At 35.5% G+C, this 14,342-nt stretch overlaps 1 protein-coding gene across 1 annotated transcript in view; it reads left to right on the top strand.

The window, feature by feature from the left end:
• The window catches only part of LOC137496924 (esterase FE4-like), a 135,193-nt gene that overhangs the window by 112,389 nt on the left and 8,462 nt on the right, over positions 1 to 14,342 (top strand). Inside the window, exon 9 of the mRNA XM_068224989.1 lies at positions 1,515 to 1,659. Within this exon, the coding sequence (XP_068081090.1) occupies positions 1,515 to 1,659 (145 nt within the window). The remainder of the gene's footprint in view (positions 1 to 1,514; positions 1,660 to 14,342) is intronic.

Below are 14,342 nucleotides of genomic sequence, written 5' to 3'. Positions count from 1 at the left end.
GTGGTAGGGAGGCTGACATCCAACGAGGAGTCGGCCTATATGCTTTGTTGGCTCGGCGCGAGTGGAAAGTAAAGATGTGTAGCCACCCGGCCGATCAAAAATAACAGGAGTGTCTTCTGCGACGAGTTGTGGAGTTCACTTGAGGTTTACCCAGATTTGAGATCCTGGAGAGAAGATCTCGTTTTGAAGGGAAACCCCAAAGAAATTTAACTTCAAAGGCTAATATTTCTGGTGACCTGGTGTTCCAAGAGGAGTTATCATCATCTTGGTTATATTCATCGTCCCTCAGAGGGTTTATATTCTCAATTGTACCAGATGAGTATCATTTGTTGGAGATAATATCAGTAAATTTCAGGATGAGCCATACTTGTGTGAATTAGTACCAGTAAATATTTATAGAATTTAACACACAAATGACATGGAGTTGTACCATGAACAGTAATTACCGGTACAGCAACTGGAGTAGTATTATGTTCCTGTGATATGATTAGGTCCAAAATAATTTCATAACCTAAATTATCCACATTGGCACTGCTCAAGTTAAAACCACTATTACAAGCCATAATGTCAGTTTACAGTTCAGTAACTTCAGAAACAGTTTCCAATGATGGTAAAGCAATAAAATATTTATCTCTTTTAATAAGACCACATTGATCTTGTATAGAATTTCTCGTTTCTCTATTATCAAGGACGAGAAGAAACTGATTCAATGCCATAGTGGGGCACTGCATTAAGATCTCTGATTCCTGTAGAGATCTACATGAGAACTGTCATTGATGTCATGTTTCAGAGGGCAATTAACTGCGAGGGATCAATCTTTGACATATGAATGTGTAATCCACATTTCTTCTTAAACTGATTATCACAGCTAGAACATACAGAGGGAAGAGCATCAACATAGGAATTGCTAAGAGAAATGCCATACATATTTCAATCACACAAAGCAATCATTTTGTACAAAAGATGAACCACTGTCACCATTACTAACATTATGATAGCCAATATAATTCAAATGCTGCCATAGAAACCATAGGTTATGTAGGTAAACAAATCAATGCAAATTCCAAATAGCTTACTTACATATAAAACCACCAAAAGGAGCTACAAAACCATAGAACAACCCCAGTCATTACAGAAATGTAAAATAATTATCAGAATAAAGTATAAAGCAAGGGAAATATAACATACCGGTAAACCAATAAAGTTCAGATAGCCCATAATCTCATACAGCCATTCAACAATGCACGGTTGCCTCAGGAAAGATGGGCCATCAGTCCTCTCTACTAGTATCACATTTTTCTTAACTGGATTATCTTTAATATTGTATGTTATAAAAACTAATTATGATTACTATATACAAATACTATTCATTGTATTCTCTTCATTCATTCATCATAATCTTTTAAATTACATTTTGCTCAGGAATAACTGGTCTATGTTCAGTTGTCTATAACATTTGATTGACCACATTTTGGTTATTTTGTTAAAGTTTTGTACCTATGTGATTGTTTCAGATGCTATCTGACATCACTTTTGCCATCGGTGCCTATTTCACTGTAAAAAAATTAGCACAGCATGGCAAAGCTCCAGTCTACCAGTACCTCTTCACACAAGATGGAAAACTGTCTGTGAAAACTGTTTTAAAAGCAGACTACCCTGGTGCGTAAATTATTGTGTGTTACTTAACTGGATGTCTTTTTCTTTTCCTTCGTTTTCTTTATTGTCCTACCATTATGCCATCACAGTGTCCGGCTTCCATGTTTAGTACATTTTACCAAATCCCCACGAGCCCTTATAATCTATTCATGTTTATTTAATTTTTTACACATCTTAATCAACAAATATTATAGCAAAGTCATGTCTGTACAGGCCATTGGAGGGGTGGAAGGTAACGGCTTCCACCTTTTATAACCTCGGCACGTGATGGGGTAGAGTGGTTAGCTCTACGCCAGGCCGCCTTTGCTCCCCAGGAATTAACCTGGTACTCATTTTTGGTGTAGGCTGAGTGAACCTCAGGGCCACATGAACCTCCGGAAGTGGAAATATTGTTTCTTAAATTTTACGACTTCCTGACGGGGATTCGAACCCACGAACCGAGCACGCCTTTACCGCCTCGGCCAGGCAGCCCCTTCACCAATTATTATAGCAATCTTTATTATTACCTATTAAACACTATGATAGGCAATCTCAACTCAAAACCATATGATGTTGTCTTCTGGGGTAGGCGCTGTGCTGACGATAAATTAGCTGGCCCGTGGCATTTGTTATAATATTGTGGACGGTGTCTGCCATTAGTGTTCCCAAGCGAGTTGGAGCGAGTCAGTTTGGCCCTGCCTGCTAGCCAAGCTATTGACCCACAGCATGCACGTTTGCCTCAAGAAAGATGGGTCAACAGTCCCCTCTACTAGTATCACCTGGAAGCCTCTAGAGGACTGGGGGCTGAGAGTGTTCTGGGTGTATCCAGCTTCCAGACTGTTCTGAAACCACTAGGCCTGACTATTTAAGATGGGCGGGTAACCAGTTAAGGAGTACTGTCTGCAAGCATACTACTGTGGAACACTGGGTGGAGTGCTGTGTGCTGTGTGTTGTGTGCGAGTGTACTGCTGTAGAGCACTTGGCAGAGTATTGCCAAGGAGTCCACTGTTCAGTCAGTCAGTTCTCGGTTGAAGTTGAAGGTCAGTTGAGCAGTGCAATGCAGTGAGTGTTCTGTCCATGGAACTGAGTCTATCATTCTGTTCCGTCTATCATACAGGAGTTCAGTCTCTTATGTTATGTTCTGTCTGTCTGTTAGGTCATCAGCCCAGGGGCTGGTTGGATCCTCAAATAGCACCACCAAAGGTTATGCGGTTATAAGGAAACCGCAAAAACCAATGGCAGCACCAAAATGAGGCGTACTAGGCAAGACGAGGAGTGAGGTAGTTTGCCATTGCTTTCCTCGCTGGGTCAGAAAGTGCTATTGCAGCACAACTGACCCTATGAGCAACACCTTTCATAACACTCATGCACTAGTCGTGCTCTGAATGTCATTACTCAGCACCACCCATACCCCAGCAGCTTCCATATTGTCACAGCCATGGATGTGACTGGGACTTCGGTGGAAGCTACACTTTACTCTGGCCTGTGCCAAGAGATGGATACAAAAGTTCTGTATCCATCAAGAAATGGCAGCAGGCCTATATGTTATGTTATACATACAAAATTTCCAAGGAGGAAAGGAGAAAAGGATGAAGAATAAAGATACGAGAATGGATGCGTAGCAAAATCCTTGGGAGCTTCTTCTTATTTCTGCTATTAGTATACAAACAAGTCTTTTAGTACAGGAGAACAGAATTGATGACAGACAACTGTTTATAAACTGTTTATTAAGCACTTTTTCTGTACTATTTTCAAGTATAACTTTTTGTCTGAAGTAGTCTTCTATTCTCTGAATTATAAGTACAAAGTAAACATCAAGTGGCAGCCGAATCTTACAAGGATTTATTTGAGTTTGAAATGTATTACTGTTTGAAATAATTTTTATTTCAGGTTTTTTTTTTTTTTTTGGCACTACAACAGTGGAATACATATATTGTAATTTCATGATTTTTTTGTATCTTTATAACAAAAGCAATGACATAAATAACTAATATTTACCATACAATAATAAGATTTTTAATTTTTATTGCTACAGGTGTTGACCAGGTAGGACAGTTTCCTTGTTAGAGGTCTGTCGGAAGGTGATGATTTTTGCTTGAAAGGGTGAACCATAAAAATGGTTAAACCAGCTATAAGAGAACAAATGTACATCGTTGTTGATTTCTCATGGAACTAATTTGCAAATCAATGTCCTGTATATCCATCTATATATATAAAGTAACTTGTCCTGACTGACACACTGACTGATTCATCATCGCCGAGCCAAAAATACTGGACATAAAGAAATGAAATTTTGGGGATACATTCATATTAAGATGTAGGTGCTCGCTAAGAGAGGATTTTTGGATATTCCGTCGTTACGGGACTCAGAAAACGAGTCAGATCGCGAATTTTGGCGGATTCTCTCAAAAAGCGAATCAGATCGCGAATTTCGGCAGATTATATATACAACGTTAAGCATTCAATTATAAATTTCAGTATAATACTGTAGCGAAGCACGGGTATCTTGCTAGTCTATATATATAAAATAACTTGTCCTGACCGACTGACTGATTGACTCATCATCACCGAGCCAAAAATACTGAACATAAAGAAATGAAATTTTGGGGATACATTTATATTAAGATGTACGTGCTCGCTAAGAGAGGATTTTTGGATATTCCGTCGCTAAGGGGGTGAAATTTTAAAATGAGTGTATCTATATCTCAAAACTTTAAAATTTACAGATGCGAAAATTGCTATTTAGAATCTTCTTTAGACATAAAGAAACATGTAATTTTTTGTTTTTGAAAAATCCAATTAATAGGAGGGTGAAAAGGGGGGTGAATTTTTAAAATGAGTGTATCTATATCTCAAAACTTTGAAAGTTTTCAGATATAAAAATTGGTATTTAGAATCTTCATTAATATAAAGAAACACGCATTTTTTGTTTTCAGAAAATCCCAATAGAAAGGGTGAAAATGGGTGAAAAATTGTTTGAATCCCTTTAATGAGGATACTTATATCTCAGAAACTGAAGATATTACATACCTGAAAATTAGTGTTTGAGAGCTCTTTTAAAATGAAAAAACACGTATCTTTTTGTTTTCGGAAAAATCCAATTAATGGGGGGGGGTGAATAGGGGGTGAAATTTTAGAATGAGTATATCCATACAGCATTTAAAGTTTATAGATGTAAAAATTGGTATTTAGAATCTCCTTTAAAAATAAAGAAGCACGTATTTCTTTGTTTTCGGAAAATAACAATAGGAAGGGTGGAAAAGGGTGAAAAATGAGTTTAATGCCTTTAATGAGGCTACTTATACTTCAGAACCTGAAGATATTACAGACCTGAAAATTGGTGTTTGGGATCTACTTTAAAGAAACGGGTATTTTTTCGTTTTTGGAAAATCCAAAAATGGGGGATGAAAAGGGGGTGAATTTTCAAAAAGTTTACGATGTAAAAATTGGTATTTAGAATCTCCTTTAAAAGTAAAGACACATGTATTTTTTGTTTTTGGAAAATCTAATAGGAGGGGTGAAAAAGGGGTTGAATGCCTTTAATGAGGATACTTACATCTCAGAAACTGAAGATATTACAGACCTGAAAATTGGTATTTGGGATCTCTTTTTAAAATAAAGAAACTTTTTTTTGCTTTTGAAAAATTCAAATAGTGGGGGTGAAAAGGGGTAGATTTTTAAAATGAGTGTATCTATATCTCAAAACTTTAAAAGTTTGCACATGTAAAAATTGATAGGCTATTTGGAATCACCTTTAAAAATAAAGGAACATGTATTTCTTTGTTTTCTGTAAATACCAATAGGAGGGATGTAAAAGGGTGAATAATGGGTTGAATGCCTTTAATGAGGATACCCATATATCTCAGAAACTGAGATATTACAGAACTGAAAATTTGTATATGGGATCTCCTTTAAAAATAAAGAAACACGTATTTTTGTTTTTGGAAAATCCAATTAATGGCGGTTAAACAAGAGTGACAAATTGGGGTGAATTTTTTAAAAGACTATATCTACAGAATGCCTGAGAAACGTAAAATGTTACAGACGTAAAAAGTGGTATTTGGAATCTGCTGTAAATGTAAAGAAACATAGGTAAATTGTTTTTGGAAACTCCACTTAAGGGAACTAAAAAGGGGGTGAAATATTAAAATGAGAATTTCTACAGTATATCTCAAAAACTGAACATCTTGCAGAAGTGAAAAATGGTCTTTTTTATCTCTATTAAAAATCAAGAAACGTGTATTTTTAGTTTTCGGAAATACCACTTGGGTGGAAGGGGAGGATAAAGTGCTGAAAATGGTGTTGAATCCTTTTAATTAGGCTGCTGATATCTCAAAAATGAAGATGTTACAGAGGTGAAATTTGATATTTGTAATCTGCTTTAAAAGTAAAGAAACACCTATTCACGGAAAATCCAATGAAGGGTGGGGGGGAGGAGGAGGTGAAAGAATTGAAAAATAAATTGACTTAATTGTATGAGAATACTTACATCTAATAAAAACTAAAGTTGTTACAGACGTGAAAATTGGTGTTTGGATCAACTTTAAAAACAAAGAAAAATGCGTTTTGGGGGGGAATCATCTTGGGCGGCGGGAGTGAAAAGGAGTTGAATTCCTTGCATGAGGACACATAAATCAAAAACTGAAGAAGTTAGAGTCGTAATAATTGGTATTTATAAGATCCTTCACTATTAAAGAAACAAGTGTATTTGCCGGAAAATTCACTTAGGCGGGGGGGGGGGGAGGGATGAGTGTGAAAGAAGTGAAAAAAGTTAATTATTTTTATAGGGATACTTTTATCTCAAAACTGAAGGTAATAGACGTGAACATTGGTGTTTGGAATCTCCTTTAAACATAAAGAAACACGCCTTCTTTTATTTTTTGGTGGTGGGGGGTAAATAAACTTAACGGCGGTGGGGTGTAAAAGGAGGTGAGACCAATTGATTTTACTGTTCATAATGTACTTATAAGGAGCCTCCGTTGCTCAGGCGGCAGTTCGCCGGCCTCTCACAGCTGGGTTCCGTGGTTCAAATCCCGGTCACTCCATGTGACATTCGTGCTGGACAAAACGAGCCGGGACAGGTTTTTCTCCGGATACTCCTGTTTTCCCTGTCATCATTCATTCCAGCAACACTGTCCAATATCATTTCATTTGTCATTCATTACCCATTGCCCCAGAGGAGTGCGACAGACTTCGGCAGCCGGCACAATTCCTATTGTCGCCGCTAGATGGGGCTTTATTCATTCCATTCCCGACCCTGTCGAATGACTGGAAACAGGCTGTAGATTTTCGATGTACTTATTCTGATCATAAACCAATCATTTTTAATATTTCCTGGGTTCGTTTTCAAGAGCCATCTTTTTCTTCGGAGAACGTTCTTAGATTACAGTAGATTCTCCTGGCGCATAATAAAAAATTAAACATCTTTGAAATAAACGATAGAAATGAGATTGGCCGTCCAATTGTTCACCTCTATAATAAGGTAAATAATGCACGGAAGTATGTTATTCGTATCGCCAGAAATCCCGCACACTTGCCTACGCGCGACAATGGTACTGGTCACATTGTCAACAATGACAATGGCAGCAGATGTAATTTACCGCCAAGTAGCGGTCTTGCATCTTGCTATGGGCTCAAGAACATCGATAATAATAATAATAATAATAATAATAATAATAATAATAATAATAATAATAATAATAATAATAATAATAATAATTTCTGGACTGTCGTGAAATGTGCGAACCGCACTGGAAACGGTTCTTGGGCGGGTAATGACTAAGAATTCAGTCCGGCCGCGGGTGCAGTACCGCCAAGGCACCCAAGACGACACCACGCCGGATCTCCTCAAGGATTTGATCCATATTAAAAATGCTTATAGGAAAAATGGCAAAGATTTAGGAACCCAAGTGACCGGGTGGAATACTTGGACCTAGCCCGCAAAGTACGAAATCGATTGCTGGAAAGAAAGATTGAAAAATGGGAGGAAACTTTCCGTAATCTATTAGAAAACGAGTCAGATCGCGAATTTTGGCTGATTCTCTCAAAAAACCAATCAGATCGCGAATTTTGGCAGATTATATATAAAACAATAAGCATTCAATTATAAATTTCAGTATAATACCGTAGCGAAGCACGGATATCTTGCTAGTATAATATAACAGAACATATCCTGACTGACTGATTCATCATCGCCGAGCCAAAACTACAGGACATAAAGAAATGAAATTTTGAGGATACATTTATATTACAATGTATGTGCTCGCTAAGGGAGGATTTTGGGATATTCCGTCGCTAAGGGGATGAAAAGGGGGAGGGTTTATTTTTAAAATGAATGTATCTATATTTCAAAACTTTAAAAGTTTACAGATGCAAAAATTGGTATTTAGAATCTCCTTTAAAAATAAACAGGTTTTCTTTTTGTTTTCGGAAAATCAGAATAGGAGGGGTGAAAAAGGGTGAAAAAGGGGTTGAATGCCTTTAATGAGGATACTTATACCTCAGAAACTGAAGTTATTACAGACCTGAAAATTGGTACTGGGGATCTCCTTTAAAAATAAAGAAACACATAATTTATTTTTTTGCTTTTGGAAAATCCAATTAATGGGGGTGTGAAAAGGGGGTGAATTTTTAAAATGAGTGTATCTACATCTCAAAACTTTAAAAGTTTGCAGATGTAAAAGTATTTAAAATCTCCTTTAAAAATAAAGAAACATGTATTTTTTGTTTTTGGAAAATCCCAATAGAAGGGATGAAAAAGGGTGAAAAATGGGTTGAATGCCTTTAATCAGGATACTTATACCTCATAAACAGACCTGAAAACTGGTATTTGGGATCTCTTTTAAAAATGAAGAAACATTTTTTGTTTTTTGTTTTTGGAAAATCCAATTAATGGGGTTAACACAGATGTGACAAATTGGGGTGAATTTTTAGAAATAATATATCTACAGTATATCTCAGAAACGTAAAATGTTACAGACGTAAAAATTGGTATTTGGAATCTCCTGTAAAAGTGAAGAAACATAGGTGATTTGTTTTTGGATACTCCACTTAAGGGGAACTAAAATGTGGGTGAAATTTTAAAATGAGTATTTCTGCAGTATATTTCAAAAACATAACATGTTACAGAAGTGAAAAATGGTATATTTATCTCTATTCAAAAAGAAACATGATTTTTTGTTTTCGGAAAAACCACTAGGGTGGGGTGGGGGGTAAAAGTTATTGAAAATGGGGTTGAATTCTTTTAATTAGGATACTGACATGTCAAAAACTGAAGATGTTACAGACGTGAAATTTGGTATTTGGAATCTCCTTTTAAAACAAAGAAATACAAATTTTTGTTTTCGGAAATCCATTTAAATGGGGGGGGGGGTTGAAAAATTAGTTATATTATTTGTATGAAGATACAATTACACGTATTCTCGAAAAATCCAATGAAGGGAGGGGGAATGTGAAAAAATGAAAAATTAATTGAATTAATTTTTGAGGACATTTACATCTAATAGAAACTAAAGTTCTTACAGACGTGAAAACTGGTATTTGGATCTCCTTTAAATACAAAGAAAAACACGTTTTGGGAGGGAAATCATCTTGGGGGGCGGGGGTGAAAAGGAATTGAATTCCTTTTATGAGGACACATATCTCAAAAACTGAAGATGTTAGAGTCGTGATAATTGGTATTTAGTAGATCCTTTACTATTAAAGAAACAGGTATTTTTTACCAGAAAGTTCACTTAAGGGGGTGGGGGAATGTGGAAGGAAGTGAAAGAAAGTGAATTCCTTTTATGGGAATACTTTGAAAGCTAACAGACGTGAACATTGGTATCTGGAATCTTCTTTAAACATAAACAAACACGCCTTCTTTTTAAGGGGGGGGGGCTTAAATCAACTTAACGGTGGTGGGATGAAAAAAGAAGTTGAGACTAAATGATTTTACTGTTCATATGTACTTATTCTGATCATAAACCGAATTTTTAATCTTTCCTAGGTTCGTTTTCAGGAGCCATCTTTTCCTTTGGAGAACTTTAAGATCACAGTAGATTCTTCTGGCATATAAATAAACATTTAAATACATTTGAAATAAACGATAGGAATGAAATTGACCGTGCAATTGTTCACCCCTATAATAAGGTCAATAATGCACGGAGGTATATCATTAGTATTGCCAGAAATCCCGCGCACTTGCCTACGCGCGACAATGGTGCTGGTGTCATTTTCAGCAATGACAATGACAGCAGATGTAATTTACCGCCAAGTAGCCGCCTTGCATCTTGCTGGGGGTCAATAATAATAATAATAATAATAATAATAATAATAATAATAATAATAATAATAATAATAATAATAATAATAATAATAATAATAATAATAATGTTCTGGACCGTCGTCAAAATGTGTGGACGGGGCTGGAAACGGATGCAGTCCAGCCGCGGGTTCAGTACCGTCAAGGCACCCAAGACGACACCACGCTGGTTCTCCTCAAGGTTTTGATCCATATTGAAAATGCTTATAGGAAAAGATGGCAAAGATTTAGGGACCCAACTAACCGGGTGGAATACCTGGACCTAGCCCGGGGAGGAGGAAATCGATTGCTGGAAAGAAAGATTGAAAAATGGGAGGAACTTTGCCGTAAGCTCTCAGAAAACGAGTCAGATCGCGAATTTTGGCGGATTCTCTCAAAAAGCGAATCAGATCGCGAATTACGGCGGATTATATATAAAACGTTAAGCATTCAATTATAAATTTCAGTATAATACTGTAGCGAAGCACGGGTATCTTGCTAGTCTATATATATAAAATAACTTGTTTTGACTGACTGACTGACTGACTGACTGACTGACTGACTGACTGACTGACTCATCATCACCGAGCCAAAAATACTGGACATAAAGAAATGAAATTTTGGGGATACATTAATATTAACATGTAGGTGCGCGCTAAGGGAGGATTTTTGGATATTCCGTCGTTAAGGGGATGAAAAGGGGTGTGAATTTTTAAAATTATTATATCTATATTTCAAAAACTTAAAAGTTTACAGACCTAATAAACATTAGTATTTGGAATCTCCTTTAAAAATAAAGAAACACGCATTTTTTGTTTTCGGAAAATCCTATTAAGAGGGTGCAAAATGGGGGAAAAGGGGTTGAACACCTTTTATGAGGAGACTTATATGTCAAAAACTGAAGATGTTACATACATGAAAATTGAAATTTGGAATATCCTTTGAAAGTAATGAAACATGTTTTTTTGTGTTTTTGGATAATCCGATGAATAGGGGGTGAAAGGGAGTGACATAGGAGGTGAATTTTTAAAAAGACGATAATTGAAAATTATCTCAAACACGTAACATATTACAGATATTAAAACTGGTATTTGGAATTTCCTGTAAAAGTAAAGAAACATCAACATTTTTACGGAAATCCTATTAAGGGGAACTGAAAAAGGGTGTGAATTTTTAAAATTAGCATATCTACAGTATATCTCAAAAACTTAACATGTTACAGACGTAAAAATTGGTATTTGGAATCTCCATTAAAAAGAAGAAAACACGTATCCTTTGGTTTTCTGAAAAAGCCCTTAACGGGGGGAGGGGGTGAAAGAATTAAAAAATTAGATGAATTGTTGTATGATAATGTATGTATATATACCAAAGGGCTAAACGTTAAAACTCTTTAAAAAATAAATAAACACGCATTTTTTGGAGGGGAGAATCAACTTAACGGGATGGGGCGAAAAAAGAGTTGAATTCTTTTTATGAGGATACTTATATCTCAAAAACTGAAGATGTTAAAGGCATGAACATTTGTATTTGTATTCTTCTTTGAAAATAAAGAAACACGTGTCCTTTTATCTTCGGAAAATCCACTTAAGGGGGGTGAATGAACTGAAAAAATATTTGAATTCTTTGTATGAGTATACTTATATCTCAAAAGATAAAGATGTTAAAGACGTGAAAATTGGTAGCTGGAATCTCCTTTAAAAATACAGAAACACGCACTTTTGGGGAGGGGGGAATCAACAAAGTGGGCAGAAAATTGGGGGGTGGGGTGAAAAGGAGTTGAATTACTTTTATGAGTATACTTATAACTCAAAAACTGAAGATGTTACAGACGTGAAAATTAGTATTTGGAATCTCCTTTAAAAATGAAGAAACACGCATTTGTTGTTTTTCGAAAATCGATGTAAGGGATGTGGGGTTGAAAATAAGTAAGTAAGGAGTTGAAACATGTTTGTGAGTATACTTTATCTTAAAAATTGAAGCTGTTACAGACGTGAAAGTTGGTATTTTGAATTTCCTTTCAAAATAAAGAAACACGTATTTTTTGTTTTCGGAAAGTCCACTTAAGGCGGGAGGGATGTGGAAAGAAGTGAAGAAGAAGAAGTTGAATTATTCTTATGAGTATACATTCATCTCAAAAACTTAAGGTGTTACAGATGTACAGGCATGAAAACTGGTATTTTTTTGTTTTCGAAAAATCCAGTTAAAGGGCTGAAAAGAACACTGGAAAAGCGGCTGAATTTTTAAAATGAGTACCGGTATATCTAGATTATATGTCAAAAACTTAACATGTTAGAGACAAGAAACTTGGTATTTGGAAAGTCCTTAAAAAAGGAAACTGTACCTTTTTGTTTTCGAAGAAAACACTTAACATGGGGTGAAAAGAAGTGAAAAATAGTTAAATTTTTATGAGGATACTTATATCATAAAAACTGAAGATGTTACAGACGTGAAAATTGGTATTTGGAATCTCCTTTAAAAATAAATATGTATTTTTGTTTTCGGAAAATACACTTAGATGGGGGTGAGGGTGGGAGAGAACTGATCAAGGGTTTGAATTCTTTTTATGGGGATACTTATGTATATCTCAAAAACTGAAGATGTTACAGATGTGGGAATAGGTATTTGGAATCTCCTTTAAAAATAAATAAACATCTATTTACTTTTTCGACTTGAGAGAAGACTGTTTCTCACATGTACAGTTCTATGTCGCACGGTCGTCTTAGCCCCAAAAGGTAATATCACAAACAGGGTTTACAATTTCTAGGGTAAATGAAACTCACTTTTTGGATGAGTTTTTATACTTCAGGATTTTTCAGATAATGTCTTACTGCAATGCCGAGGAACGATTACTTTGGTCAAATTACGAAATCCACGCGAGCGAAGCCGGGGGTAATTGCTAGTAATTATACAAGATAACTTGTCCTGACTGACTGATTCATCATCGCCGAACCAAAACTACTGGATATAAAGATATGAAATTTTGGGGATACATTCGTATTACAATGTAGGTGCTCACTAAGGGAGGATTTTTGGATATCCGGCGCTAAGGGGGTGAAAAGGGGGGTTGAATTTTTTAAATGAGGATATACGTATCTCAAAAACTTAAAAGTGTACAGACGTAAAAATTGGTATTTGGAATATCCATTAAAATAAGCATGTGTTATTTTGTTTTCGGAAAATCCCATTAAGGGGAGTAAAAATGGGGGAAAAAGGGGTTGAACACCTTTTATGATGAGATTTATATCACAAAAACTGAAGATGTTACAGACATGAAAATATGTATTTGGAATCTACTGTGAAAATAAAGAAACGCGTATTTTTTTGTTTTTGGAAAATCCCACTAAGGGGGTGAAAAATGGGGGAAAAGAGGTTGAACACCTTTTATGAGGTGACTTATATCTCAAAAACTGAAGCTGTTACAAACATGTAAATTGGTATTTGGAATCTCCTTTGAAAATAAACACGTATTTTTGTGTTTTTGGATAATCCGATGAATAGGGAGTGAACAGGAGTGACAAACGGGATGAATTTAAAAAAAGGCTATATCTGCAAATTATCTTAGACAGGTAATATATTACAGATTCGAAAACTGGTATTTGGAATTTCCTGTAAAAGTAAAGAAACAAATATTTCTTTCGGAAAATCCACTTAAGGGGAACCGAAATATTGGTGAATTATTAAAATTAGCATATCTATAACATATCTCAAAAAATTAACTTGTTGCAGACGTGAACATTGGTATTTGGAATCTCATTTAAAAATAAGGAAACACGTATTCTTTTTTTTTCGGAAAAACCCTTAACGGGGAGTAGGGGTGAAAGAAATGAAAAATTAGTTGAATTATTTGTATGATTATTTATACCAAAAAATCTGAAGATGTTACAAACGTGAAAACTGGTATTTGGAATCTCCTTTAAAAATAAAGAAACACGCATTTCGGGGAGATTGGTAGGGGGGATGAAAATGGAGATGAATTCGTATTTGGAAGCTCTTTTAAAGAAAAGGGTACTTTTTTTTTTTTTTTTTTTTTTTTTGGAGAATTCACGTAAGTGGGGAGTGTGAAAGGAAGTGAAAACAATAAAATTTTTCTGGAGAAACTTATATCTCAAAACTGAAGGATACAGACGTGGAAATTGGTATTTAGAATCTCCTTGTAAAATAAAGGAAAGCGCAATTTTTGGGTGGGTGAAACCAACTTAACGGGCGGGGGTGGAGTGGAAAAGGAGTTGAATTATTTTCATGAGGATACTTATATCTCAAAAACTGAAGATGTTATAGACATGAAAATTTGTACTTGGAGTTTTCTTTCAAAGTAAAGAAACACGTAATGGTCTTTGAAAAACCACTTAAGGGGGTGAATTAATTGAAAAATTAGTTGAATTCTTTGTATGAGGATACTTATATCTCAAAAGCTGAAGATGTTAGA

The sequence above is a fragment of the Anabrus simplex genome, chromosome 1 (genome assembly GCF_040414725.1).
Source record: "Anabrus simplex isolate iqAnaSimp1 chromosome 1, ASM4041472v1, whole genome shotgun sequence".
Lineage (NCBI taxonomy): Eukaryota > Metazoa > Arthropoda > Insecta > Orthoptera > Tettigoniidae > Anabrus > Anabrus simplex.
The sequence above is the reverse complement of the archived record's forward strand: the minus strand, read 5'-3'. Positions and strand labels throughout refer to the sequence as shown.